Raw genomic sequence first — 27,581 nt, forward strand, 5'->3', positions numbered from 1 at the left:
ACGTGGTTGGGGTGTGACAAGCTGCTTGCGTGTGTGGATAGCAAGTCCCACGCCAAGGTCGTTGCTTCGTTGACCTCGGTTGCTGGCTTGACAGCGTAAAAAAACAAGGCTCAGCAGGGCGAGGTGGAGGCCAGTGCACGCGTGTGTGTGTGCCTTTTGAGAAGATTTGATCGGGGTCCACCACAGCAACAGCCGCCGTCAACGCGGGACAGGGTTCAGCACAGGAAAATCGGATGAGGACGAGGACGAGGACGAGGAGGACATGGACCTCGAGACGATTCATTGTTGCTTCTCCTCTTCCGACCCTATCACGCCGCTCGGCAAATTCGCGTAGACGACCACGACTCAGCCGCTGCGACGAGCCGGACCCAGTCCCGACATTGGTCATCACTCCGATCTTGGCGTGACCTTTCCCCTATAAAGTCACACCAACGGCACTGGTGGCTCGTTTTATCGACTCAGTCAGCTACGCCGCCATCATGTCGTCCTCTACCGAGTCGCAGGCGCAATACAGCGAGGCCCTCCAACTCGACGAGCCACGCTTGCAGGCAGCCACCTCTTCCGATCAGGGCGAAATCTTTGTCCTCGAATGGCTCGCAAAGGCAGAGCAGGCGCTCCTCAAGGCAGACGACGACACCATCCGATCTGCGCAGACCAACTTGGAAGCTGCTATCCTCAAACTCGCCTGCCCAAGCGTCGCTTTCGGAAAGGGTGACGACAATGCCTTTACAGTCACGCCCAACACCGCCATCCCTCGCCCAGGCAGGCCCACCCGACGTCTTCTCGCTCGCTGCATCCTCATCCTCTTCCGTCGCATCGACTCGCGGTCCCTCATCGACGTCTTGCAGAATCTCATTCGCGTCGCAGGCGAGGATGCAAAGGGCAAAACCGCAGAAAGAGAGGTGCGCGTCGCCGCTCTCTACATCCTCGGCGAGGTCTTTGGTTCGCTCGGCCAGCAAATCATGTCGCTCTTCAACGAAATCGTCCTTCTCACACAGAAGGTGGCCAAACAGGCGAGTCATCCCGTCATCCTTCGGTATCATGCGCTCTTGGCCCTTCAAAAGACACTCAACGTCGCTGGTAAGAGCTTGGGCGACCAGGTTGGCAAAGACCTGATCAAGACGCTCCGTCAGGGTCTCTCGGATCGTGCAGGCGCCGTGGTGCGGGGATGTGCGGACTGCGTCGTTGCGATCGCTCTTCACACTCAGCTCATCACGACGCGCAACGAGGTCGAAAACCTGGTTTCTCCGGCGCTCAAGGCCATCGAGACGGCCGACTTTGTCACCAAACGAGCCCTCAGCCGCATGCTCGGCGGTCTGCTAGCATCAACACAGATCGAGCAGGCACCGCCGGCTCCAGTCCCGTCCAAGAAGACGTCCAAGAAGAAGAAAGAAGGCGCTGCGGAGGAAGAATCGGACGACGACGACATCGTCACCTCGGCTGCCGCAGCGGCTGCCAGCGCCCCAAGAGCCATGATGACCCCGGTGGGAATGCTCGATCAGCTCTCGTTGCCCTTCCTGCGCAGCTCGGCCAACCGCAAAGCACGAGCTGCTATTCTGGATGTCTATGCGACGCTCTTCGAGACGCTAGGCTCCGCATGGGTGAACAGCAACTACGCTGCCATCCTCAAACATCTCATCGACGATCTGCCCAACCATTCGCGCGGCTCTTCTCTCACCCGTGCCGACGTGCTCAACGTTCGCACTGGTGTCAGCCTCATTCTGCGCAAACTCGTCGGAGAGCGGATGCTCGGTGAGCAGGCCCAGGTGCTCGCCATCCAGGAAATCTGCGTCGGCTACCTCAGGAAATGGCCCAGCGTCCTGCCCGAGCAGCAGCCGCCCTCCAAGACGACATTGTCGCTTGCTCTCACCGAGATCTCAGGTCTTCTCGTGCAGCTCGGCAGTCTGCCTCCCCAGGTCCTGGATGCCGCCTACGACCCGCTGATTCGTTGCTTAGCGCACCCCAGCCACTCCGTGCAGGTGCAAGCCGCGTGGTGTCTCAAGACGCTGTGTCAAGTCTCGCCCAACCACCTTTCGCCTACGTTGGCGGCTGTGCTCGAGCTGCTCAACCGCGACCTCACCACACTGGCCAATGGTGGCGGCTCCGTCGGCACTGCGCAGCTCTCGAAGCGCGCCAACGGTCACGCCAAAGGTCTCGGCGCCCTGATCAGTGTCATCCCGCAGCGCCCTCTGTACACTTCGTTCGCCATCAGCTCCAAAGTGCTCTCGCTCGCCATTCAGCTTCTCAAAAACAGCGGCAACCACGATCTCAGCGTCTCGACCGTCGAGATCTCAGTCGCTTGGACGCTGGTCGGTTCCCTCATGACGCTCGGTCCCAACTTTGTGCGCCTTCACCTTCCACAGCTGCTCGTGCTCTGGCGCAACTCGCTTCCCAAGCCTACATCCAAAGACACGGCACCAGGACCCTCGACGCGCTCCGATGCCGAATGGGGCTTCCTTCTGCACGTGCGCGAGTGCACGCTCACCTCCATCCTGGCCTTCCTTCTGCACAGCGGACCGAGCCTCGTCACTCTGGATACGTCGCGAAGGATCGTTGTGCTGCTGAGCAACACGCTTGCGTTTGTCGACGGGTTCGCGGCTCAGAATTCGCACCTCCTCCAGGAGCACAACCCCGAGGCAGACCGCAGCACCCTCTCCCTGCTAGATCGTGAATTTCTCCTTCGTCGACGACTGTTCCAGTGTCTGACCGTCTTGGCGAACGACCCCGCCATGGAACCGATGCATGACGGTCTCATCAAGGCCACCATCCGCACCTTCGCCGATCCGGACCGCTACATTGGCAGTTCGGCTCAGGCGGCGATTGCAGCCAGCGCAGGCAACTTCACCAGCGTCTGGGAGACGGCAGATGGATATGCATTCGGTGTCACGAGCTTACAGCGAGACGCCGAGACCTTTGTTTCGGATCCAGTCGACTCCCTGCGCGCCTGTAGCGCCATCGCCCGTCCTGATCTGCTCAACCGTGATCTCGTCGAGACGCAGCTCGATGCGCTTCAGAGGCGGCCCGTGCTGGGTGCTGCGGAACACGACGAGCTTTTCCTCTACTCGACATCACGAGGCTCGACGTCTGGCCCTGGCCCGCGAGAACCGAGCGCCTCGGCCAGCGCCGCAGAACCGCGAGCGTCGGCGTTCCTGTCTCCACCTGTGGCCACTGGTGTCGTTGATGCTGCCATCCAGCTCTTCACTGGCCTCTTCCCCTACCAAGAGCGAAGCGTGCAGGTGGCGGCCATCGAGGCGATGCTTGCACACACCAAGAGCACCAAGCTGGACAAGAACCCTGGACGCAAGCAGGCCATCCAGATCAATGTGGTTGTCGCCCTCCTTGGCGCTCTCCGACTCGCTCTCCAAGGTGCGCCTGGTGCCGACGGCAAACGTCCGAGCGGCTTCAACAACGATCGACTCAGCTCGGCCATCAAAGATCTGCTGCAAGATGCCCTCCTTCAGTCGGACCCTGCACTGCGAGCTGCTGCTAGCGAAGCCTACGGAAAGCTGGCGGCGGCAGCAGGCTCGCAGGCCTTGTCCAGTCAAGTGCAGTTCCTCGTGGACCAGATTGTGGGCAATCGCGACCCGGATGCACGTGCTGGGTGCGCCCTAGCATTTGGAGCTGTGTACAAAGAAGTGGGCGGCCTCGCTGCGGGACCATTGACAAAGACGATTGTCAACGTGCTCATGTCCCTGTCGAGCGACCCGCATCCGACGGTCCACTACAATGCACTGGAAGCCCTCCACGTGGTCATCGACTCGGCGAGCTTGAGCTACAGTCCTTATGTTGCGTCCACATTGGGCATGCTCGTCAAGCTGTACATGCTCGACACGCACGAGGCCGAAGGTGGCAGCGCGGGATCGGTCAACTTGCGTGCCGACTTGCCCGCCCACCAGGCCGTCTGCCGCGTCGTCAACGCACTCATTGGCGTCTTGGGCCCAGATCTGCAAGAGTCGGCCCGTGTTCGTGGCCTCATCCACTATCTTCTGTCCGAGTTCTCGCAAGAATCGGATCCGGGCGTCGTTGTCGAGTCGACCAAGGCGCTGCAGCATTTCGGTCTCTTTGCGCCCCAATTTGTCGACGTGACGGCATGGATCCAGCAACTGCGCAAGCAGCTGAATGGCAAGCAACGTACGCTCAAGCTCGCCGCCATCACCGCCTTTTACCAGCTCGTACAGCGCGAGGCTCTCACCATGAGCCGGGTCGGAGGGGACCAGCTTGTCGAGGAATTCTTTGCGCAACTCGACGCGGACCCCAAGCTGGAGGGAGCTCGCGAGGTCATTCTTAGCTGGTTGCAAAAGACGGCCGATCTGGCGCCGAGTGGCTGGATCGACCTGTGCCAACGCATCATGTTGTCCACGCCCAATCTCCAGGCGGCAGGGGACGGGCCTGCCAAGGGCAAAGACGCGCTTCCTAGCCTCGCCACCATGCTGCAAGACGAAGAAGCGGCAGCCATCGATCTCGGCAACGACACCAACGTGATCAAGCTCAACGCAACAGGGGGCAGTCGATGGAGGACGCAGCTCTTTGCGCTGCGCTGCCTGCACCAGGTGTTCTTGACCGTGCGTCAGGCCGGCAAGCTCGAGCACTTTAGCACGCCTCCCGGAGCGGGTGAGAAGGGACAAGCGTCCCCTCAGCGACGGCTGCTGATGAGCAACCGTGTCGTCGATCTCATTCGTATGGCGTTCAGCGCGAGCACCTCGGCTAACATCGAGATTCGTCTCGAGGGTCTGGTAGTGCTGCGCGACGTCATCGAGTCTTTCAAGCTGGCACGCGATCCCGACTTTGAAGAGGCGCTGCTCCTCGAGCAACACCAGGCACCGATTGCCGCTGCCTTGACTCCTGCCTTTTTGGCCGACTCAACACCCGAAGTGTTGGCGGCTGCCGTGCAAGTGTGCGCTGTCTTTGTCTCGTCCGGTGTCGTCCGGAAAGTGGACCGCATGGGTCGAATCCTCAAACAGCTTGTCTCTGCTCTGGACAGCTGCATGCAACCCAGCATGACGCAGCTCGGCGACGTCAAGGACTTGTCGCAGAATGCGAATGCCATGCTCAAGATAGCTGTGTTCACTGCCTGGGCCGAACTGCAGACGGCCAGCGCGACACAGAGCTACCTGGTGGACGTCATCCAGCCCCACGGCGCTCGCATCGTCCCTTACTGGATTGCATGTCTGCGTGAGTACGCCAAGATCCGCTCGGATCCCGAGATGGACGCCGGTGGCGCCCCGGGTGGACCAGGTCCTTCCATCAACGCTAGCCTCGATTCGCAATATGCCGCTCTGGCGCGCGAAGTGGTGCTGCCGTATCACGAACGCTCGTGGTACACGATCCTTCAGGCCGTAACGGGCCTGTTGCACGACAACGACGCACGCGCTTTGGCAGCCATGGACGGAGAGACGGCTCCTGCCTCCATGGGCGCGAATGCTGGCGGGGCCCCATCTCGCAGTGAACCCTGCCTCTTCTTCTTTGTCCTGTACGGACTTGCTTTCGAGGCGCTGGCTACGCGATCATCGAGCAGCGTCGAATCGGTGCATGAAGGCAAGGTGATGCGCATCTCTTTGCGCGCCATGACCGCCTTGAGCAAGCCTCCAGTAGCTGGATCCGCGCTTCTGCAGGACACTCTGTTCTCGGAGCTGTGCAACCTGTGGTACCGCTTGGTCATGACCGAGCCTCCTGCAGTGCAAATCTCGGTGCTCGAAACGATTGGCGGCATGGCGGCCTCGTATGGCGCGCTGCTGCTTTCTTCGGAAGACCAGGCAGCCGCTGAAGCTGGCAAGTTGCCCAACGAGGCCAAGCTGAGCCAGTGTCTGCGCGTCGTTGTCTGCGTCCTGCAGAACGTGCGTATGACGCGTGGCTCGGTGGACGAAAAGACGGCGCTGCTGCGCGTCGCCTACTCGGCCTACATCGGCATCGTCGGTCTCTACCCAAAGGCTTTGCAGGAGGACCTCTTCGCCGTCGGCTTCTACACGTACGCGGAGATGCTCAAGGACGAGACGTCGGAGCAGGATCTGGTAGGACCTTCCCTCGGCTCGCTCAAGGATCTGTGCGAGCGCTCCGCCAAGTCGGTGAGGCCCAATAGCGATGTTCTGCAGCGCGCCATCCACGGCTTCCTGTCGCAAGCGCTTCAGCACATCGACGACCTGCGCAGCCGTGCTGGTCGCATCGCGCTCAACAAGACCAAGAACAGCCTGCTGGCAGTGGTCGTCGTGCTCACCTCGATCCCGATCAACGTCAAAGTGTCGCAGGCGGTCGCAGAGCATGCATGCTACCTGATCGTGCAGAAGGTCCTGACGTTTGAGGAGGGAGTAGAGCAGTGGGAGCAGACGAGCGGAGGCAAGGGTGCCGGTGCACCAACCTTGGGCGAGGGTGTGGAAGAGATCGGTTTGACAGCAGTCAACTGTGCTCGCACCATCGTGCTTGCCTCCTCGCGCGGCAACGCGGCGCTGCTGTACTGCGTCGGCCAGCTTCTGCCAGGTCTGATCGAGTTTGTCTGCCGTGCAGGACCGCTCGTCGCCACCGCCTCTGCTGCGTCGAGCAACAGCCGCACGCCGATGACGGCACTGCGTGGAGCCGTCGAGGACGTCATCAAGACGTTTGCTGGTCTCGTCTCAGTGCTGCCCAACGAGGGCGAGTTCCGCGCCAAAGCACTGGCCATCATCCTGCCGACGCTGCTGGTGCTGCTTTCGCCCACGAACGCGACCGAGCTGCACACCTTTACGGTGAGACAGCTCATCACGCTGGCGGGCCAGCACGCGGCCGCGTTTAAGGAGGCGACTGCCGCGCTGGACGCGGAGAGGAAAGCGCTGCTGGAGAACGCGATTCGAGCACAGCTTCAGTCGGCGGCCGGATCTGCGGGTGCAGGCGGTGCAGGTGGTGCCGGAGCGGGAGCAGGGGCAAAACAGGCGGCCAGCTCGATCGCGCTCAAGTCTTTCGGCAGCTGAGCACCTCGAGGCGCGGACGAACATGTGCTCAACGCAACACGGTGGACACGCAATGATTACTCATGCAACTGGAACATGCGAATGCTGTGATCGAGCTTGAAACAATGCTGTGCTGTGAACGTCTAGAACAGGCGGAAGTTGGCCATCTGCTGTTCCTCCCCGTTCTCCTTTGACGCTGGCGCTTCTTCTGCCTGTGCTTGTGTTTGCGCCGCCGCTGCCTCCTCATCCTTCTCACCTTCTGTCGCCTGCGCTACCTGTGCGGTCTTCTCCTCGCCTTCTGTCACTTGCGCTACCTGTGCAGTCTCCTTCGCTGTCGTCTTCTCGGTCTTTGCCAGACTCGCCGCGATCCTCCCCTCGCCCGCCCCTACCTCCCCGCCCTCCACCGCCCGCTTCTCGTTCGCCGCCTGTGCCACCATCTGCAGGTTCATCTTCTTAAACCGCTCATAATCCTTTACGACACTGATCGCCGCCGAGTTCTTGACCACTTCCACCACGATCCAATAGTCCGGATTGGTCAGGTTGGCGTTGTGCACCCTTCTTCTTTCCCCACCTTCGACCTCGGGCTCGGCAGTGGGGATGTTGGATGCGATGACCTGGATGACATCGCCTCGTTTGAGTTTGGAGTGCGATCGGATGCGCGGGTCGATCTTGAAGGTCTTTCCTTCGTCCGGGTTGGTCGAGAAGTAAGAGGGCAGGATGGTGCGCGCGAGGGTTGTGAGGTCGGTCTGATTCGCGGCGCATGTGGCGATGACGGGTGTGAGGCGCTGAACGAAGCGAGACCGCGGCTCGCCGGACAGCTCCACGTCGGACAGGATCGTGTATACGAGAAGGTACGGGTCGAATGGCGGGCTCACCGAGATGAACAGGAAACACTCGGTGTCCGTTTCGACATTCTTGAACCGCGGCGCTGCAGCCTTCTTGTTGGAAGGACCACGAGAGCGCTCCGACGACTTGATGTCGGATAGCTCGGCGGCGATCTGCGCTGCGATGTCGTCCTCGTCGCTCTTCTTGGCTTCCGCCTGCTTTGTCGTGGAACCTTCCGCTGCCTCGATGGTCTCCGTCTCCGTTGCTGGTGGTGGAACGCTCGCTTCTGCAATCGCCCCGTTGCGCAAAGCATCCATATCTTCCTCCTCTGTCATGCCGACATCCTTCTTCGCCTCCCCCTCCTGCGGCTGCGGCTGCGGCACCACCCCCGGGTACAATCGATCCGCGACCTCATTCAACAGATCAATGAACTGCAGCGCCGCCTTGCGCTCCTTGGACTGGACGCATGTAACGAAAATTCCCGGACCCGAGATGTTCTTGGCGGCGACCCTGTACACCTGATGGTAAGGTTTGGAGCGCTTTGGCCCCGAGTCGGTGTCACGGTTGAAACCGGGTCCGGAGCGCTTGCGTTTCGACGGCATGTTTGAGGACGGTGTGGGGTCGAAGCGAGGGAAGAAGAAAGGAGTGAAACGTCAGAAAAGGTAAAATTTGGTCGGGGCGGAAGTCGGGAGTTGGCCCTGGCGCAGAGGTGGAGGGTCAAGGCACAAAAGTTGGTACAGACCCTGAAGTGAATTCTTCCTCACCTCCTCGACCTTCTCGACCTCATCCTTCTCGAGCCTTTGTGTAGTGCGGGTAGCTACCATGGACTTCACACAGAACAAAGACGATCCACACGGCGTACAGCGCCTGCTCGGTATCCTGCGTCGCCAGCAGGACTCTTCCTCCTCCCCTTCCGCTCCAGCCCCATCAAGTGCCGCACCGTCCTCCTCTTCCTTTGCGGCATCGAACCCCTTTTCTACCTCATCATCGTCCACCGCTCCAACCACCACCACCTACTCCCATCCCGAATCAGACGCAGCCGTCCGCAGACGTACCTACAACTCTTCCTCCAAATACACCCCCACCACCGCGACGGACCCATTCGACCCGTACTCGTTCAACCCGTTCAGCACGTCTTCCCCTCCGCTCCCTGCTCCCATCCCAACACCACCCAAACCAGCAGCGCCGCGCGACCTATCCTCTCTATCGTTCGCCGAATCCCTCCCGATCCTCTCCACCCTCTCCTCGGACCGTACGCTACTCAAGCGTCTATCAGCCCTCCGCACGGAACAGCACGACCTCGAACGACGTCTGACAAAAGACTACCGGCAGTTCGCAGCGACCGCCGACAAGCAGTACCCGCAACCACGCGCGAGGAGGGACGAGGACGAGCGTCGACGCAAAGACATCCTGCGGAGATGGGATGCATGTGTCAAGCGGCAGCAGGAGGAACTGCGACGGGCGGGCGTGCCCGGTATCCGGGTGACTAGCGAGAAACGCGAGTGCGACAAGCAGAGGCGGATTGTAGGTGTGCTCGCCGAGATGATGGATGAGGGGGAGTGAATAGTTTCATTTAGTGCAGTCGTCATGTGTGTGTGAATTGCCCAACGGAGTCTATTGAGCCTCCTCGATGGCCCGATACAGCACCCGTTCGGACAACCTAAGCACCTCCTTGGGACTGTTCAAGCTCGACATGAGGTAAATGACGTTCCCCAGCGGTCTTGCATGCACATTGTACGGCAGCTTCTCCTCCCCTTCCTCCACGGGTACACTCGGGTGGCCCTGCTCGGCACTGCTCCCATAGCGCAGCTTTTTGAGGATGTCGACCGAGGCGGTGCTCGTATACCCTCCGCTCCCGGTGTCTTTGAGGGTTACTTTGAGCACGCATCCCATGGCGATGGCGTGATCGACGTTGTCCAGCGCCGCGAACCGCTCAACCGCTTCTTTCGACCAGAAGGACCAAACGCCCGCTCCTTCGCTTGTCGACCAGTCCGATTGACACGCCTGCCAGGCCGGAGAAGTGCGCAGCTCGCTGATCGCCTTGAGCGTCTCGAGCGCCACCGCACACCCGATCGGATGGGCCGTGTAGCTGTGTCCATGAAGCAGCGCATCCACTTTGGAATCGGACTTGTTGAAGACATCAAAGATGGAGCTACTCGCAAGCGTCACCGACATGGGCACCATGCCACCCGTCAGAATCTTGGCGAGCACCGAGATGTCTGGTGTCACCCCGAGCACCGTTGCAGGCGTGCAGGGTCCCAAGCGGTAAAGCCCCGCAAAGACTTCGTCGAAGATGACGGGGATGCCTTGCCAGCCCTCTCTCTCCTTAAGAGGGGTGGATGGTGGCGTAAGAGGCGCGTCGCTAAGCGAAAACAAATCTTCACTGGCACGACACACGTCGATCAACACACGCTGATACAGCGGGTCGACAAACACCATCCCGCCCGCACCCATCACCAGCGGCTCCAGCACGAGCGCGCCGAACTTGCGTCCCTGCTCCACCGTCAGCATGCGCAGCTGATCGCGGATCGAAGTGCGGTACACCTCGACCAACGGATCGCTGCGCAACCTCGACTCGACGTCGTACACCTCCTGCATCGATGCGTATGAATGTTCGAAGATCAAGCCGTCCTTCTTTCCGATCGCCAGCGATGCCGGCAAGTGTCGTGCACGCATCCGATCCGCAACGTCCTGATCCGCAACCTGAAGACTAACCACCACCCCTCCGTTGCGCACCTCAACCGTCGGCGCATCGAACCAAAACCCTCGTCCCCTATACCAGTGCACCGCCTCGCTATACACGCTCGGCTCGCACGCGTCCATCGCACCGATGGTATCTCCATGATAACTGCCCTTCAATCCCAACACCTCCCATTCCTGCTTGGCCCTTCCACCCCTATACCCCGCTTGCTGGCCGGGCTTTGCCTTCTCCGCTGCCTTTTCTGAGCTCGCCTTGTTCCCATACCTGGTAATGGCGGATTGAAGCGCCATTTTGAGCGCCACCTCCATCCCCGTACTCCCATCATCACTGAAAAACACCCTATCTGCCCAGCCCGACCCGGGGTTGCTCTCCAAACTCGCCCCCTCCACCCCCTTGCCCGTCAACACCTCTGCCAGCTGCAACGCAGGTTCATGCGTCCCATTAGGAAACAGCACATGTCCATACCGCCCCGCCGCATGCGCCGCCGCCAACACCAACCGTTGTGGCGCATGCCCCAAACACTGGGTCCACCAACTGGCGCTCCCGTCCAACACCGGCTGCAAGAGACTCTTCGCCGAACCACGCTGATCGAGCGTAGCGAAAAAGTCGCCGTGCGCGGAATCGATCACGTTGACTTCTTTGTTCGTTCGTGTCAGCTGGTGTTGGGTGAAGGGCCACCAGACGGTATCGCGTGTGCGTTGGGCCATGCTGCCCAAGTTGGCGATGCGCGCGGCGTGTTTGGCGCGAAGATGTCGGATGACCGAGTAGACGCCCCCCTCGTCGTGTTCGGCGGAAGGCGGATCGGGATGACCCGCGACAAGACCGCGGTAGAACTGCATCATTGCTGCTCGATCCGCTGCGTTGTCGAGGTTGCGCGTGGGAGGTGGACCGTATACGCCTTCAGCATTAGGTCCGCCCAGCCCAAACACCGGCACGCCATGCTCTTCCGCAAAGAACCGTCGGAGATACTCCACATTCCCATACCTCTCCGAAGGGAACAGCAGCACCGCCTCGACATCGTACCCTGCAACCAACAGCGACTCGTATGCCGACCTGGTGGTGCTGATGCCGCCCAACTCGGCTGATCCGATCAACACGGTCGGCAATCGCAGTGGCCTCAGCAAATGGCTCTGCGACAGCCCCGATGGGCCCGGCGAATGCACCCCGCCTGCCGTCTCGACGTACGCCACTCCCTGTCCCGTTTCTGCCGCAGCAGCATGGATCCACCTCCCAACGTCACGAACAAACTCCTCGTCGGTCGGCGGGGAGGGTTCCTGTCCTACCTCGCGCTCCGCCAGCCTTGCGCGGCGTTCGAGCTCGACCGCCAGGTGCGGCGACACGGGCTCGCTGAATCGGTACAGCGTCTTGTAGCGGGTCGAAGGGGAGTGGCGGGCGATGTGGACATCGTCCGAGTCGGTCAAGGCGCCGGTGGAGACGGGTTTGAGATAGTGCACCTGCTCCCCCTGGCCTTGGGCGGCGGCGCTGAAGACATCCGTCGGTGGGGTGGTCGTGGCAGAGAGGGGCAGGGCTGAGGAGGCGAGACAGAGCGCAGTGGTGAAGATCGTCTTGCCCACATCGGTGTTCGCCCCGAACACCTGGTGCAGTCGTAGATGCGGGTAGAGATGCGCCATGGTGAGAGGAAGGTCGATGAGGGTCGGAGAGGTGGTGAGAAGGTCGATGAGGAGGTTATGAGCCGTCGTATGCGATCAAGTGGGTGATGATATATCCCCGTCGTCCACAGCTACGACGAGGTGCGGGTGCCTTAATCCGAGCACGAACGTTCTTGAGCACGACGATGATGATGGAAGAAGATAAGAGACGACTATCACGTATGATGCGAATCGACTCGACCCCAACAAGTGTCGCCCCGTGCACTTGTTCCGAACCCTCGAGTCAAGGCTTCGGCTACCCAACCGGCTAAAAGGCAAAAATTGAGCTTTCTTCTTCTCGAATCGCCCTTTGGGTTAAGCGCGCGTATCGCGGCTCCCCCCATCGATGCTCCGCCAGGACCTATCGAACAACGCCGAACAGATACATCCTCTTATGCCGCCGTCAAATCACACTGTACCGGGTCTGGCTGATCTATTTATACAACATGAAATGAAACGAAAAGAATATGTACAGCATGCTTCACTCATCTGAGTCTACGACGGGGGTGTGTATATCTTACAGGTGTGATGGCGAACAAAGCGGAACGGAAGCCCGAGTGGTGTTTCTGCACGTCTTCAGGGACCGTTTCTGATTCACCTCGAAGAGTGTCGCAGAGAAAGCGGCATCAATGCGGCAGCACAAGGGAGGAAAGCAAAGATCCGACGCTGTACATGAGATGGCACGGAGGTATCTTGCTGAAGTGCGAAGACAGACGAGCGGCGCGTTCCATTGTACCAGAGCTTCGCCCTGCCTGTGTCACAGCGCTTGCCGCTCTGGAACGCCTTCCGAGGTCCTTGTCGATGCCACGACAGGGGCTGTCTGCGTGCGTCAAAGACGGCGTGAGCGGCCCTTGAGTCTGAAGGTCCGAGAGGGCAGCTGCGATCTTTACGCTTCGATCCACATCGATCGAGACGGTTGCGAAGCCGGCATCGTCTACCGTTATGCAAGCGAAGCGGTCAGCAGCCGTGCGCACGGCCTTTGGAAGCCCCATAATGGCTGCCCGCTTGTGTCCGAGTAGCGCTAGTAGACGCAAGCAGTCGTCATCAGAGGCGATCGACGCCTGCATGTTCGCATCGCCCCGCTCGTGGATCCATTGGTGCAAGACTCTCAACGGGTCTTCGAAACAGTGCTGGTTCGCACTCGCGTCGGCCCCGCTGGCAACCTGTTGGGCGACCGCATCAGCAGGGTGGTCGCGATCTCGATCGACGTCAGGGTCGAGAGGCTCGGCGGCCGCTCTCGGCCATGCTGGGAGAAATCCCAGTCCGGGTAGTTTGCACAAGGTGATTCGACGAATCGAGATGCTTTGATCCGGAGCCGCGTGGGCTGCTGGCGACCACGTGATGCTGTGTTTCCGATCCGACTTGCAATGACGCTGGTCTCGTGTGTGTCGATGGTCTTCCTGATCGTCGGACGACGATGGCGAGATGGAGAATGACGCGTTGACGACGCCGCCCTCGATGTTCAAACCCCAGCTGGGATTGTCGGGCCTCTGATGCGACGGAGGCTCGATCTGATCAACATTGCCGCTTTCGCTTCCAGCTTGCGTTCGATGTGGGCCGCGTTGACAGGCACTGAGCGTATGCGACCAATTTCCCCAAAAGCCGGCCGATGCACAGCCGAAGACTTCGAACTCGACCTCTGCTCCCCGAGCTGCATCGCGCGACACGGCTACCGCCCAGTCCGAAGTGCGGTCCTGTCCGTAGATGAGAGCGAGATCGTCGGTGCCGATGGCCTCGATCTGACCATAGGTCTCGATCATCCACTTGTAATGAGCCTTCATGTGTGCTTTGAGCACGCCGATATGTTTGAGCCGTGTGCGCTCGGTGGGATCACGAGAAAGGAGAATAGCGCCGTCTCCTCCCGAGCTCTTGAATCCAATCTTGACGCTGACAGGCGTGCCAGGGATACCCGTACCGCCCTTGACGCCAATGCAGCTATAGCTTGACGATGTGCGTGGACCCATGTCGAAAAGCTGGGGTACTTCATGGTCGACCGACAGCCGCATGGGAGGACGGGGACCTTCAGGAGGCGTGCCCGAGCGAAGCGCTCTATGAGCAAAGGTCGGCGAGCCCTTCTTGGCGGCCGAGGGGAGCACAGGATCCGAAGCAGGAGATCTGAACAAGCCGATAGGGCATCTACCCGGAGAAGAAGAGAGGTTCGATGACGCCAACGAAAACCTTCGAGACGCTGCCTCGGATTCTGTCAGAGCTTCGACTGCATCCTCGGCGTCCTCTTTTGACGCGTTGACGTCCGAATCGCGGCGAGTACGTTCGAGAGGATGGGAGAGGTCCGAACGACGCGCTAGAGGAATGCTGGCTGCATCTGACAAGCGACCGGGACCATCGATAGCATTGTAGAGCCTGATGAAAGAACCGTCGCGAACATAGCCGACGTCGCCAAGACGGAGCGGTGATGGGTTCCATAGAGGGTAGCCTTCGCCGCCCGTGTACAGACACGCAGCATATATTTCGGCAAAAGTGGGCATCAGTCCGTTCTAGTGTCGATGGTGGCAGAAAGCAAAGATTTGGGCTGAAAGTGTGAAGGTGGATATGTAAGCGTCTGCCTCCAACTTTGTCAGAAGCGACGGTTGCTGAAGATGGAACGAGTCAAGGATAAGGCTGACTCGAGGTTCTTCCTTCTTCTCGATGGTGACAAGCTTCGTTTGGATGGAATCAGAGGAGGAGAGAAAGCGAAACTGGTATGTGTGAGGAAGGTTGGAAGGTGATCTCGCTGAGGTAAGGGGTGACTTTGTTGGAAGCGGAAGAGTAGAGGCAAGAAGCGAGAAGAAAGTCGGGTTGACCACGTCCGACGTTTTCGCTGCTTTCGACTTGTGAGAACACTGCCTCGATGCCCCGAAGAAGGAAAGTGTGACGTGGAGTACGTGAAAGGAGATGTTGAAGGTTTCTAAGGGGCGAGGGAGTGCTCGGGATAGTGTAGGGGTGAGTTGGTGGTGGTGGTGAGAGAGGAAGGCGAGTGAGGTCGAATGACAAGCTTTTGGCTTCCAGGTTGACGAGAATGCGCAGTCGAGCGTCACGCCAAGTTCACAAAGCTTTGAGCAGGGCACAACGGAAGCGTGTCCGACCGAAGCGCAATCTGGCTGCGCTAATCTGCTGAGACGGTTGCTCTGGGCGAACAAGGTTTGCAAGGGCAGTGCAACCTTAAGACGTGGGAAAAGGGGCTCTCTGATCGGAAGTGCTCCGCGTGTGATTGACCGAAGTGAGATTCTACGCCGTCACTCTGCAAAATCAGCAGAGGTGGGCGCGATGAGGTTGAACTGCGGAGATGGTGCCGTTCTAGCTCGAAGAAATCAAGATCGGGCCAAAGTCGATAAAGCCGAAGCGAAATGAAGTGGCTTGGATCCTCGCAGAGCTAAACCTTGATCCTTTGGTGGCCGTGATTCTTTCTTCGTCTTGACCCCTTGCTCAAGGATATCCAACGCAGGTCTAGAGTGTTAGTCCTTGATCGTCGTCAGAAGTGGCAAGTGTTGCTCGAGGACACTGTGTCTTTCTTTCTGTTTTCTTTTTCCCTTTTTTTATGTTTTTCTTTCTTAATCTTTTGGCTAACTGGAAAGGGGAGCGATGGAGCGGAAGCGAGACGATGCGGCGTAGATCTCGGAAGCCTCGGCTATGCGGACAGACCCCAAGGCAGTGAGAGAGGGTGTATTAGGCGGAAGAGTCTCTTTGAGGATACGGAGACGGCTGGTGATGGTGATGGGCGACGTGGGAGATGGTTTATTCTAAAAGTGATGAGGAGGAGGAGCGAGTTTGTCAGGGGATGGCGGAAGGGACGAGTTGCGTTGCCGAGTCGGGTCGGTGTTATATCCGCGTACCGCGATAGGACACACTGTCGAGCTCTCATAGCACTTGGGGAGCCACGCTATCCTGAGAATGCTGCTTTCTGCGCTCAAGTACAGCTCCAAGAAACCATCCTCGCAGGATCCATCACAGAGGACCACGAGAAGCCCCTGTGAAAAGCTTATCGCGGACGAATCAAAGGTCATGCTCCTCATTCTCTCTCTCTCTGTTCTGCTTCCCTCAGGGCGAGGACCACACTCTTCATCTGCAGCAAGGCTGTGCCACCCCTCCCAGCTCGTAGCTGAACTTCCGCCTGCCTCCTTCTCGATTTGAGAGCGGTAGTGCGCCTTTTCTGGGGCTACCCCAAAATTCGTGAAAGGGGTCCGAGCTCTTCGATTGGCCTCTCTCGCTGAGCCTGGAAACGGTCTGGACTTAGACCCAGTTAAAGAAGAGATTGGAGCAGTCTCGACCAGGCTACTGGTCGTTCGATACAGTAGCAGGGCGAGGCGAACGTGCGTGAGAGTTGAGTGGCTGCACAGAGGTGCAAAGATCTTGCCGACGGAAGCGATTCCAGCCGATCTTGCACAAGGCTTTCGCATCGATATTCCCACCCTGACCTCTTACCATCATTTTGTCGCCTTCGACAGCAAAACAGACCGACCGACATCGCCACGGGTCACCACCACTTTTCGTACACTCTTGCCAGCAAATGGTCACTGGATGATGACGGCAGCTTCAGACGCTCTGAAAACCACCAATCCTCCTTCTTGGATGCGTCAATCAAGACTCTCTGGCTGACGGGGAAGCCAAGATGAAGTTGTACGGTACATTGCATCTCCATGACAGCTTCGATGCATGGAATGCAGAGCCGCATTTCCGTCGGTCGCCTATGCAGAGAAAATAGAGTTCATCTCGGCAACGACACACCTCAGCAGTCCCCACCAAGCCACCCTGCGCTATGCACTCTCTCGAGCCTATTCTTGCTCCATCCGATTCCACCCGTGCCGTTGATCACTCCAGGAGGTAGCTCAGCTCCTGAGGGCATCGTTAGCCTACAGGGCCAATTTGCGGATCACAGACGCCGGCATGAGCTGCGCAAAACCTTAACACAAACGGCGGGACTGAAGACGATCATAACGTAAAAGGGGCCTCAGCGGAACAGGAATGAGTGCGCAGAAGGGGCTAACCTTGTCGCATTCAATCACATCTTGAGCGCAACCCACAACGATTACCATCCCAAAGGCATCGAGTCACACGGCCTCGATCTCACAGCCCCTGCACTCGCACTTGACCCTGCATGTGTTTGAGTACATTCCAAGGGAGCTTGTTCCGCACTAGCTCAAGCGCGCGAATACCCATGCGAATAGGGAGAGCGGTGACAACTCTATCGTGGGAACTTTCCCAAAGCTAAGCCCTTCGCGTCAGGACAAAGGGAGAATAACGCATTGAGCCAAAGTGCCACTGCGCAGACTCGCCGTCGGATGAACCGATGTGCACTTGTCAGAAGGGTGATTGCGGCCTCGTGACCTACATTGAGCTGTGACAGAGTGACATGACAGGAGGAAAGACTAGAGTCGCGACGCCTCCTGATCGAGGGGCTGAGTCGAACCAGCGTCAAAGTCTGAAGGCTCTTTGCTCGCTACGATGGTCTCCGCTGTTGTCCCTTTTGCTCAGCATGGATCGAGCAGAAGTAGTGCATCACTGCACCGCTCACAGGGTTCACCGCCAGCACGCTGTTGCCCAGCCGCTTGTGGCACTTCGGACACGTCCTCGACTCGCCCACCTTGACTCGTCGACTCTGCAGCTTGCACAGCGTCTCCTCCACTTGCCAGTTGCGGTTCGTGCGCACCTCGCGGATGATCTTGGCCTCGTGCTGTCGGCGCGTCAAGTCTCGTAGGTTGACATTGACAAAGTCGGCGATTTGCGACACAGGCACCGACGCTGGCAACAGATCCAGTGCGGATCGCAGGTCGATACGCGCTGCGTGTCGCTCGATCAGGCCAAGGGCAGCATCCAGCTGCAGCGAAGCTTTCGAGGTCGTGTCCAGGTAGATGCGCAGCAGCGTCAAGAACACCTCTTGGTCGGCGAGCTGCTTCTGTTCGTGGTCCACCAACAGACTCTGCTGATGATTCGAGCGTTTGCCTGCTTGCTGCGACTGGCTCGTTGCGGGCGTCGGCTTTGTTGCTGCGCGGAACTGCCACACGTCACAGCAATACTCTTCGGCCCTCTTGAGATCCTGCAGCTTGCGCACATAGATGCTCAGTGCACCCTCGTGCTGACCCATCCGTCCTAGCAATAGCGCTCGCGCTTCGAGCATGTCTCGGTCGTCGTCGTCGGCAGGCAGGCGCACCAGGATCTGCTCCGGGCGGTACTGGGTCGAGGAGCGTAAGAACTTCAGCAGCTTCTGCATCAGCTGGTCTCGCTCGCTCTGACCTCCGACCTTCTTCTCGCCGTCTTGACGCTGCGCCGCTTCGCCAGACTGCAATCGCTCCCGAAGCTCTGCTGCTCTTCGCAGATACAGCTTGATCAGCTTGTCGTGCAGCTCTGGATCTGCTTCGCCTGCATGTTCGATGATGAACTCGAGGTAGACGGCGCACAACCCCTTGTCGAACCGATTGAGGTCGTCGACGATCTCGAGCCGCGGCCACGATCCCACCTTGCCCGTGTCCGCCGTGAATACCTCCATGCCGAGCTCGCTATCGACCTCCAGCAGCCAGTGCGACGACTCGAGGATGACATCAATGAACTCGGCGCCGAGGTTCTGCAGATACTGGACGGTCGGTCGCATCTTTTCCTCCACATCGTCCTCGTCTTCTGCAAATTGCTTCAGCAGACCCAGTGCCTTACTGTGCATCTCCTTGCCACCGTACAGCGCGATCAGCTCCGAGTATTTTTTGCGCTCCTTCAGCAGCTCTTCCACCTGCTCCACCTCGCACCAATTCTCGATTCGACAGAGCGGGCCGATCAGCGCCGGCTTGGTCAGCAGGAATGTCTTGAACAGCGCCGTGTCGACCGTCTGCGCCACCGCGATCAGCTCGTCCTTGTCCATCTCACCGAACGGCTTGTTGGGCAGCGAGAGCAGCCAGTTGGTATCGCGCTTGATCTGCGACATGGCCATGTGGTCCTTCGACTCGTGGTGCGGACTAGACTCCAGGATCGGCTTGAAGATGCGTCGACGGTCCGCCAGAAATTTGCCCAGCGCGTCCAGCGCCTTGCGCGAAGAAGCTTCTGCTGCAGCGCGGCTGTCTCGGCTCGCGCCCGACCCTGTCGCCTTCATCTCGGGTGCTTCGCGCGCTGTCTTGACCGATCGAATCGACCCTGTCTCTGCTCGGGAGTCCGCTTCGTGCGCCGTCAGGTTGGTCGCACCCGTCGCAGTTCGCGTCGGCTTCGGCTTGGTCATGTTCGCGTGAGACGGACTCGAGCTCAGGCTGCTTGTTCCAGCTGGCTCGCCGACGATGCTCTGAGGTCGTCGTGCAGGCAAAAAGGCACCGAGTCGGCTTCTTGCTGTGGCTGTCGTCAATGTCGCGTGACTTGGTGTGGGGCTCCCATCGCCGGCATCCGACGAGGGACTCTTGAGCTTGGCTGGCGTTTTCCCACCAAAGATGGGAAACCACTCCTCCTTGTTGCGACTCAGCTCTCCCGCGACATTTGGTGGATACAGCGCAATTACCTTGGCTGGATTGGTGTCGAGCTCCATGAACATCTCTACGGCTTCGTCGAATCGTTCGTCGGCGAAGAGCGATACTGCAAAGAGGCCCTGCACGTGTGCTCTGCGCTCGTCCTTGTCCTCGAGGATGACATTGTCAACACTGTCCAGCAAGCCAAGAGCCTCTTCAAACTCGCCCTTCTCGACCAGCTCGTCGATCTGCCGACTCCAGCCTTGCATCTCGAGCTGCCAAATGGTACTTCCCTCCCTTTCCAGCGTCGTCCGGTCTGTCGGTGTCACGACGACAAAGATGGGTGGCTTGTTTCCGCTCGATGGCGTCAGGAGCCGGACTTGCGGTGGCGACGTCGAGCTGGAGGAGGGCACCCTAGACGAAGATACCGCTGGAGACGCTGGTGGGAAGCAGAGCGTCTGGACAGCGAACAGAGTGCCGACAGACCTGATCTGGAGGATCGGATTGTTCGCGTTCGGCAGAGAGCTGTTCTTGAGTGACGGCACAGATCCGCTCGGCAGGACGCTAAAGACGTATGGCTTTGCAAAGGCCACTTCGAGCGGGCTGGCACTCCATTCGACTCCTTCGCGTCGAGTGGGTCGGCCGTCGGCGCCAAGGAAGATGCCCGAGGCGTCGCGCACAAAGAGCACCTCCCCTCCATCCACGTGGAGCACTGACATCTTGCCTTTGCTGCTCAGGCCCATGTAGCCGCCCAACCCGCCGAGACCGCCGAGCGCTGCGCCAAATCCGCCGGCTCCTGCTCCGCCCGCGATCGAGATGCTCGTGCTTGCATGTGCACCACCTGCGGATGCATGCGTATCCTCGCTACTCGCTCCATTGTTCATGGAGAGATCAAAGTCTTCGACGTGCCAAGACGAGAGACTGGACGAGGTGAGATCAACGAGCGGTCCTGAGGTGGAGTTGGCCGGAGGGTGGACATGCGTTTCACGACGAAGCTGGCCACTGCTGTTGTTGCTTGTACCTCCATATCCCGATGTGGGATGGGTATATGAGACGGTCGACTCGGCAGCGAGCGGGATCGAGATAGTGCCGTACTCGGTCACGTTGTAGCCCATGAAGAGCCTGGTCGGTGCGACGAACGCCAAGCTGCGCGGTGTATGATGCAGCGCCACTTCTCGCGTATCCCAGAACTCGCCATCGACCCACCGAAAAACGAGCAGCTTTCGCTTCACGCCGACAGCTAGCACCGTCACCAGCGTCATGACGCCATCTTGACCGTCTGTGTCCGCTGAAGCTCCGCCAAAACGCGCGCCTTCCATCGCCTTTCTTCTCTCCTCTTCGCGATACCTAGCCACCGCATCCATGCCCCTCATGCTAGCAGCCTGCCAATCCTTGGACGGAACATCAAAGACGCTTGAACGATTTCTCGACACTGTCCCTGTTCCTGTGGCACCGCCACCTGCATCGCCGATCGCGCCTGGTCGGAATGCTCGCGAGCTGAGAGACGCAGTGGGATTGAGCTTCTTCGATGCTCTCGCGCCGAGCGGACCAGGGCCGTAGTCGGGTATTTGGGGCGCTACACGCTTCTGTATTGACGTGTCGATGCCAAACGTGGTCGCTCCTTTGGTCTGCAGCAACTGCGAGCGTAGCTCCAAGGTCGACAGATCGTGCAGCGAGACGAACCCATCGGACAGCGATACCAGCAGATTGGCTTCCTTGACGATGCCGAGCTGGTCTATCGAACGTTTCGAGAACTGTGCCACTGACTTTACTGGACTCGATGCTGGCGGTGACGACTTGAGATCTCGCGTCGATGCTCGGGAGGAGAGGATGGAGGCGGGCTTGGTGGGTGATCCATGGAGCGAGAGTGGGCGTTTGGACGGTGAGGTTGATGACGATGCCTCTGCTTGCTGTGTCGCTGGCTTTTGGTCGGTGCGGAAGACGTTCAATGCGCCTGTCGACGATCCGACGTAGAGCTTTGCACCGTGAGCGACAATGGCTTCCGGCTTGCCCTTGATGCCCGTCAGGAGCGGCGAGCTGTCGAAGGCGGTGTGCATCTTGTCACGGCTCTCGCGCGCGGCGCAATGGTCGAATGTACGGCTCGCTGCGGAGCTCTCTGCTTCTCACACCCGAGCCCAGGTATCTGATGTCGAGCCGATATGTGAAGGTGAGTATGGTGTGAGAAGGGCAAAGGCTGCTGGTGTCCAGCCAGGGTCCGGTCGAGGCTGTCACGCTCATGCTCATATTTTAGGTGAAGCGCGAAAGTGGAGTAAAAATCGCGGCACAGGGCGGGTCTGTGCGTGACCCCTTCATCCTCGCTCTCGCTCTCAGCTCTTGGTGGTTCGCCTCAGAACATGATTCTGCGATTCTTAAGATTGCGACGGAGCGTAAACGACGATATGGAACAAAGGAGGAACAGATGCATGCAAAGGCGAGACAGTACGAAAGACAAAGGAGACGACTCTTACGGCCATCTAGGGCACAACACGGCGACTGGTCCACTTGCCCGTGGCCGCATTCTCGCCGGACACCAGCTCATAGATGGTCCTCGTATCTTCAGCCAGATTGACGAGGTCCACCTTGTACGGCTCGACGACGACGAGCGCAAAGTTCTTCTCGCTCTCCTTGAGCTGTTCCTTCTGCTTGTCGTTCTCCTCCTTACCAGGCTGGGGCAGTTCCAGGGGCCAGGGCGAGCTGGTGTCGTCCTTAGGCTTGGCCGAGTCGAGCTTTGCGGCGTTGGGATGCGGCGTTCCAGGCGTGGGTCTGCAGAAGGATGCGAGCAGACCAGCATTGAGCTTGTTGAAGATCCTGGTGCGCTCTCCGTCCCAGTCGAAAGCCTCGTCGGAGTCCATGGCGTCCGGCGCCCTGGGTGGCGACAGGCGCTCGAAGGGGAACAGCGATCGAAGCGGGTGGTCCTTCGTAGGCAGCACGTGGACCGTGCCGGAGATTCGGAACTGCATCTGGGTGCTCTCGATCCACCAAGCGATCTCGCACTCGCCGCCGCGACTACCATCTTCGCCGTGCGAGCGGAGGCTGCTCTGCGAGGTCAGCTGCTGCACCTTGGGCGTGCGCACGTCGGTCGTCGTCATCAGGCACGGGCTAGACCCGAAAGCCGGGTTCTGAGACGCAACGCCTCCCTCGGCATCACCATCCCGCTTCTCGTTGACGAAGCCGCGGTGGACGACGTAGCGTACGTGCGGCTTGGCTGCATCGTGCACCGAGCTGGGCGGCTCGACAGTCGAGAATGCGTAGTAGAGGATCGACTTTTCGTCCTTGATGTTCTCGCCGATGCTCTTGGCGAGGATCTCCTTCCAGTCGGGCTGCGGCGAGTTGGACGTAGCCTTCTTCTGGTCTGGACCCGAGGCGTGGCCGTCTCCTGCCTGCTGTCCACCCGACGATGGACCGGAAGAACCGCTCGAATTGCCGATCACAGCTCCGAGACGCTGCCCATCAAAGCCGGATCCGCTATGACTGGTCGCATGCTGCTTAATCCTCGCATCCAGCGCCTCGCGCAGATCCTTCAGAACCTCCTTCTCAACATCCTGCGCCCTGACCTCCTCGGCATCGATCCCGAACGCCGCCGCGAGCTGCTCCTGCGTCTTTGCTTGTGCAATCCCCATCCGCAGCGCGCTCAGCTGCTTCTTGCTTACATGCTTCGCATTGCCCGCCTCGGCGGGCTTGAGCGCGAGCTGCGACATGCAGTACTTGGTGTTCCCAATAGGATTGTTGAGTGCGATCGAGTAGCGCACCCACTTAGGTGCGATGATCTCGGGGAGGCTGAGATTGCCTTCTGGGCGGAAGCATGAGGGGTTGGCCTCGGCACCGCGAGCGATCATGGTGGAGGTGACGCCAGTAAGCTCCTTGATGCGCGGGGCGGTGGTGGCGTCCCACACGTCGCCGTTGCACACCACGGGGACGGTGCGGCCCATCTCGGCAGCGACGGTGTTGACGTGGTCGACGATCTCGCGCAGGCGGTGGAGCAGCGCCGGTTCGCGTGGGCGCATGTCCTTGGTGCGACAATGGACGGTCAGACACTCGATAGCGCCAGTGCGCACGATCTTGTCCACCAGCTCGATGGTCTTCTCCTGCGTAGGCAGGAGACGGATCTTGCACGTCACAGCGACGTGAGCGGGCGCAGCGCGACGCATCGCCTTGAGCGTGTTGCACAGCAAGATGGGGGTGGAGAGCATGTTAGCTCCCATGCCCGCGTGGGTGGAGAAGGGTTTGGGACAGCCGCAGTTGAGGTCGACAGCAGCGACGTCGTCGGCCTGTGTGATGGTCTTGATGGCCTGGTAGGCAAGCTCCGGATCGGCCGATCCGAGCTGGTACACGAGATAGGGTCGCTCCATGGGATGGCACGAGAAGATCTGTTTGTGGTCCTTCAGAAACTCGACGACGCCCGTGGCGGGGTTGACTTTTCGTTCAGACCCGATGATGGCTCGGTCGACAATCTCGGGACCCCACACCAAGTCGGCGCCGTATTCGAGGGAAAGTAGACGAGTCGGAAGCGTGCCGATTCGCACCATGGGAGCGAGGAAGATGCCGTTGCGGTACTCGAGCGTCGAGGTGCAGGCGGGGATGGGTTCGAGGTCGTCTACGCGCTCGCTCTCCTTGGTTTCGGGGAGTGGGGCGACGTCTTGGTACGAAGTCGAGTCTGCAGCGACCGCTTCAACCTCGATGGGAGTCGACGCCTCCATCTTGGGCCGTTTCGCAGGAGGAAGCATGGTGGTAGGCGGAGGCTGACGGATCTCGGCGACGGAAGGCATGCTGTCGAAGGCGGCGAGGGTTGCGAAGGTGATGCGGCTTGACAAAGCAAAGGATGGACTTCGCGCGAAGGGGTTGATCGCAGGAGTAATGCAAGAAAGTGGGAGCGAAGGACTGGCGAGACGATGCAAAGAGCTTGCGACGAGGTTGGTACGAAGGAAAGGCGATGACAGCGCCGGCAGTCGTGGCATGAACTTTGTAAGGCGGGACAGGTGGTGGTCGCGAGCGAAGGCAGGGCGTCGACAGGCAGTACGATGTGAACCCCACACCGGCTACCGGAAGGGATGGCTCGAGCGTCTCTGTGCTGGTCGGATCAATGAATCAGCCTGGACGGTACGCAATGTCAGACGTAGGAGAGATATGTCGATCGGAAAAGTGCGAAGATGTGGAAAGGTCGCCGGCGTCTTCCTGCTCTTACTGCGCTGTGCTGAGGCTTAGTTTTCCGCCGAAATCTCGAATTCCCCTACGCAAGTGTGGAGGATTAACGCTGCAGGCGCAGTCTTTGCTAAGAGTCGATCGTGCTGTCAAGCAGCCTCTTCCCTTTCCGTGTACCTTGTCCAATGGCAGGTGAACTGGCGGTCAGGCCGCAGAGACCGGTTATTATCGTCAGTGACCGGCTTGCATGCCCAAGACTCGGTGTTGCTCACGAACAAAGCACTCGAAGTACCGGCGGGATGACGGTTGAAGGCGACAGCAGTTCAGGTTTCTTGGCCGCCAGCAACATTATTTTGGTGCAAAGAAAGGCAAAAACTCAAGACTAAAAAGAGGATCCGAAAAGCACCAAAAAGGTCTCTCGTGCGAAAACTGCCGGACCGGCTCCACTGCGCACCGGCGCAGCTTTGGCACTGCTGTCAAGAAGCTTTTGAGCTCGAAAGGGTCCAACGACCATGTCACTCGCTTGAACCCCACATTCTCATCATCTTCCCCTCCCTCCGCTTGGACTTGATCTAGCTGCTCCGTCTCTTCTCATCGCACCCATAGACATAACATCGCGAGCATGCTGGATACGATCTACATCTGCCGCCATGGCTTCCGGATGTCCTGGATCGGCGCCGAGAACTTCCCTACAACGAACCGACCGCGCGATCCGATCCTCACAGCACACGGGCAATCGCAAGCGCGGCACCTCGCGTCCTATCTCTCCAGCCTTCCCGAATCGGAGCGACCGCAGCTGATCGTCTCGTCCCCCTACTATCGATGCTTGCAGACTTCTCTGCCGAGCGTTTCCGCGCTGGGGTTGGAATTGGTAGCCGAGCCGGGGTTGGCAGAGTGGTTTCCCACCGCAGTCGCTGGTACCGGTCCACACCCCACACCTGCCCCTGCGGCATATATGAAGGAGTACATTCCCGAACTTTCACTCAGCTGGTCACCCCTCCTGCACCCGGATCCCGCGGGGGAGACCATCTCGCAACTTCACGCACGTGCACGAACCGTGTTGGATCGGATCCAAACTCGCTGCGCAGAGCTCGGCATCTCTCGTGTGCTGTTGTGCAGTCACGCAGCAACAATCATCGCCATGGGCCGCGTGTTGCTCGACGACGACGCGGATGGTCGTCGGACGAAGTTTGTCGGCGCGGGCACTGCGAGCTTGAGTAAATATACCAGGAGGGATGGAGGGCAGGGGTGGACGCAGGAGTTGAACGGTGATGCGAGTTTTTTGCCCGGCGGCGTGGAGAGGGAGTGGCATTTCGGGATGGTGCCTGATAACGTGGAGGAGGTCGGGATGGGGTTGGGATGGACCGACCCACAGCAACAGAGGCAGGAGGAGGCGGGGGAGGGGTTGCAGACAAAGCTATAGTAACATGCGGCAATACACACGGACACAGCCCGCACAATACAGAGGCAATGCTGAGGTGCTGGTGACAGTCGGTGCGAGAGGACCACGGACAGAGGCGGCGAGCAGCTTTCCCAAAGGCGGTGCGACGTGCCAGCCTCAAGAGATCCAGAGAAAGTTCAAGATCCGTCAGAGCCTCTCCCTCCATACGCATCCAGTTCCTGCGTTTGCGCATGCACAGGTTCCCTCCTCCCGTCGTCCCCTCGCCTCACGTCTGTCCGATGCCCAGCTCAGTCCACTGTTACACAAGCCAGACAATGCAAACCACTCGTGGTGCGATACGGAAGAATCATCTCTTTTGGATTTTTGGGGGTTGAGTGTGATGTGTGAACCTACACCTGGAAGAGGCGCAGAGAACGTGATGCTGAGAATACACAGATGATCGGCGAGACGATCATCATAGAGGAATGGCAGACCGTAACGCCCGTGAAACAACCGGACCGACCATCATCTAACCCAAGAGAAAGAAAGTTGGACGACAGCCGGGTGGGGTGCATCACTGAGCAAGATGCGGTCTGTGAATGCAACGAATGCAGAATGAAGAAAAGATTGCAAGAAACGAGAGAAACCAAACGAAGAAGCACATTTACTTCTTGGCGTTGGCGGCCTCCTCCTCCTTCTTTGCGATGCGGGCCTTGACCTTGCCGGCGGCGCGGTGAGTGCCGCGGGCCTTGCGGAGGGTCTCGAAAGCGCTGAAGTTCTTCTCCTCGCTGGTGATGGCACGGGGCTTCTCGGCCTCGACCGCGGCGGGAAGGGGCACAACCGACGAGACGGTGCGAACAGCCTCGATGGTGCTGACATCGACCTTCTTGTCCTTGTTCTTCTTGGTGATCTTGGGGATGACCACGAGACGGCCCTGGTACGCCTTGATGCGCTCGACGTTGAGCTTGAGGCTCTCCTCAGACTTGTTGCGGCGACGGTGGTCGACGGGGATGCCGACCGAACGGGCGTACTTCTTGCCCAAACCGGCAGCCTTGACCTCCTCGATGGTGAAACCACGGCCGGATCGGACCTTGGTGTTGTATCGGAGGGTGGGGCATCGGACAGCGGGGCGCAGGGGCTGGACGGGTCGCAGACCAAGCTTGGCAGCCTTGGCCTCACGAGCAGTGCGTCTCCTCTTCTTGGCACCGGGCTGGTCGAACCAGACCTTGACCCGGCGCTGCCAGTCCTTGCGGAAGTGGTTGTTGTGAAGGATGTTGTTGTGCTTCACGGCCATCTTTTGTGACGAGAAGGAGATGCGAGACGAGTTGGTAGTGGTGTGAGTCGAGGTGAGGAGGAAGGGAGAGGAAGAGTAAAAGTCAGTCTTCCGAATTCGAGTTTTGAAGATCTTTCGAAAAAACATGCAGCAGCGGAGGCGAGAAAACACAGAAGTCGAAAGACAGGCGGGCTTGGCAATTCGAACTTCGACAGAGTTCGCGAGCAACGTGCAATGTAGTCGGCCCATGCGATGATGGGTTGGCGGTGCGAGGGATATGTCAG

General features: G+C 59.3%; 9 protein-coding genes across 9 annotated transcripts; 3 read left to right on the forward strand and 6 right to left on the reverse strand.

Annotated features, from left to right (window-relative positions):
• Nucleotides 1–479: 479 nt before the first annotated feature.
• On the forward strand, nucleotides 480–6,938 carry PSEUBRA_005467 (Armadillo-like helical; the record flags this gene model as incomplete). Its single annotated transcript, XM_016438875.1, has 1 exon — nucleotides 480–6,938. One exon carries the CDS (start codon nucleotides 480–482, stop codon nucleotides 6,936–6,938), a length of 6,459 nt encoding a protein of 2,152 aa, XP_016290192.1.
• A 122-nt stretch (nucleotides 6,939–7,060) lies between these two features.
• On the reverse strand, nucleotides 7,061–8,344 carry PSEUBRA_005468 (uncharacterized protein; the record flags this gene model as incomplete). The annotated part of the gene is made up of 1 exon (XM_016438888.1): nucleotides 7,061–8,344. The coding sequence occupies one exon, from the start codon at nucleotides 8,342–8,344 to the stop codon at nucleotides 7,061–7,063; it is 1,284 nt and encodes a 427-aa protein (XP_016290193.1).
• A 220-nt stretch (nucleotides 8,345–8,564) lies between these two features.
• Nucleotides 8,565–9,305, forward strand: PSEUBRA_005469 (uncharacterized protein; the record flags this gene model as incomplete). The annotated part of the gene is made up of 1 exon (XM_016438876.1): nucleotides 8,565–9,305. One exon carries the CDS (start codon nucleotides 8,565–8,567, stop codon nucleotides 9,303–9,305), a length of 741 nt encoding a protein of 246 aa, XP_016290194.1.
• Nucleotides 9,306–9,356: 51 nt separating this feature from the next.
• PSEUBRA_005470 (Aminotransferase class-III) lies at nucleotides 9,357–12,074 on the reverse strand (the record flags this gene model as incomplete). Its single annotated transcript, XM_016438891.1, has 1 exon — nucleotides 9,357–12,074. The coding sequence occupies one exon, from the start codon at nucleotides 12,072–12,074 to the stop codon at nucleotides 9,357–9,359; it is 2,718 nt and encodes a 905-aa protein (XP_016290195.1).
• A 644-nt stretch (nucleotides 12,075–12,718) lies between these two features.
• On the reverse strand, nucleotides 12,719–14,578 carry PSEUBRA_005471 (uncharacterized protein; the record flags this gene model as incomplete). The annotated part of the gene is made up of 1 exon (XM_059465600.1): nucleotides 12,719–14,578. One exon carries the CDS (start codon nucleotides 14,576–14,578, stop codon nucleotides 12,719–12,721), a length of 1,860 nt encoding a protein of 619 aa, XP_059320379.1.
• A 2,948-nt stretch (nucleotides 14,579–17,526) lies between these two features.
• PSEUBRA_005472 (Vacuolar sorting protein 39/Transforming growth factor beta receptor-associated domain 1) lies at nucleotides 17,527–21,561 on the reverse strand (the record flags this gene model as incomplete). The annotated part of the gene is made up of 1 exon (XM_016438887.1): nucleotides 17,527–21,561. The coding sequence occupies one exon, from the start codon at nucleotides 21,559–21,561 to the stop codon at nucleotides 17,527–17,529; it is 4,035 nt and encodes a 1,344-aa protein (XP_016290197.1).
• Nucleotides 21,562–21,978: 417 nt separating this feature from the next.
• Nucleotides 21,979–24,270, reverse strand: PSEUBRA_005473 (Pyridoxamine 5'-phosphate oxidase, Alr4036 family, FMN-binding domain protein; the record flags this gene model as incomplete). Its single annotated transcript, XM_016438895.1, has 1 exon — nucleotides 21,979–24,270. The coding sequence occupies one exon, from the start codon at nucleotides 24,268–24,270 to the stop codon at nucleotides 21,979–21,981; it is 2,292 nt and encodes a 763-aa protein (XP_016290198.1).
• A 995-nt stretch (nucleotides 24,271–25,265) lies between these two features.
• On the forward strand, nucleotides 25,266–26,066 carry PSEUBRA_005474 (Histidine phosphatase superfamily, clade-1; the record flags this gene model as incomplete). The annotated part of the gene is made up of 1 exon (XM_059465539.1): nucleotides 25,266–26,066. One exon carries the CDS (start codon nucleotides 25,266–25,268, stop codon nucleotides 26,064–26,066), a length of 801 nt encoding a protein of 266 aa, XP_059321647.1.
• Nucleotides 26,067–26,688: 622 nt separating this feature from the next.
• On the reverse strand, nucleotides 26,689–27,318 carry PSEUBRA_005475 (Ribosomal protein L13e; the record flags this gene model as incomplete). Its single annotated transcript, XM_016438900.1, has 1 exon — nucleotides 26,689–27,318. The coding sequence occupies one exon, from the start codon at nucleotides 27,316–27,318 to the stop codon at nucleotides 26,689–26,691; it is 630 nt and encodes a 209-aa protein (XP_016290199.1).
• Between the last annotated feature and the right edge of the window lie 263 nt (nucleotides 27,319–27,581).

This window comes from Kalmanozyma brasiliensis (assembly GCF_000497045.1).
Source record: "Kalmanozyma brasiliensis GHG001 unplaced genomic scaffold PSEUBRA_SCAF6, whole genome shotgun sequence".
In the NCBI taxonomy this organism is placed as follows: Eukaryota; Fungi; Basidiomycota; class Ustilaginomycetes; order Ustilaginales; genus Kalmanozyma; species Kalmanozyma brasiliensis.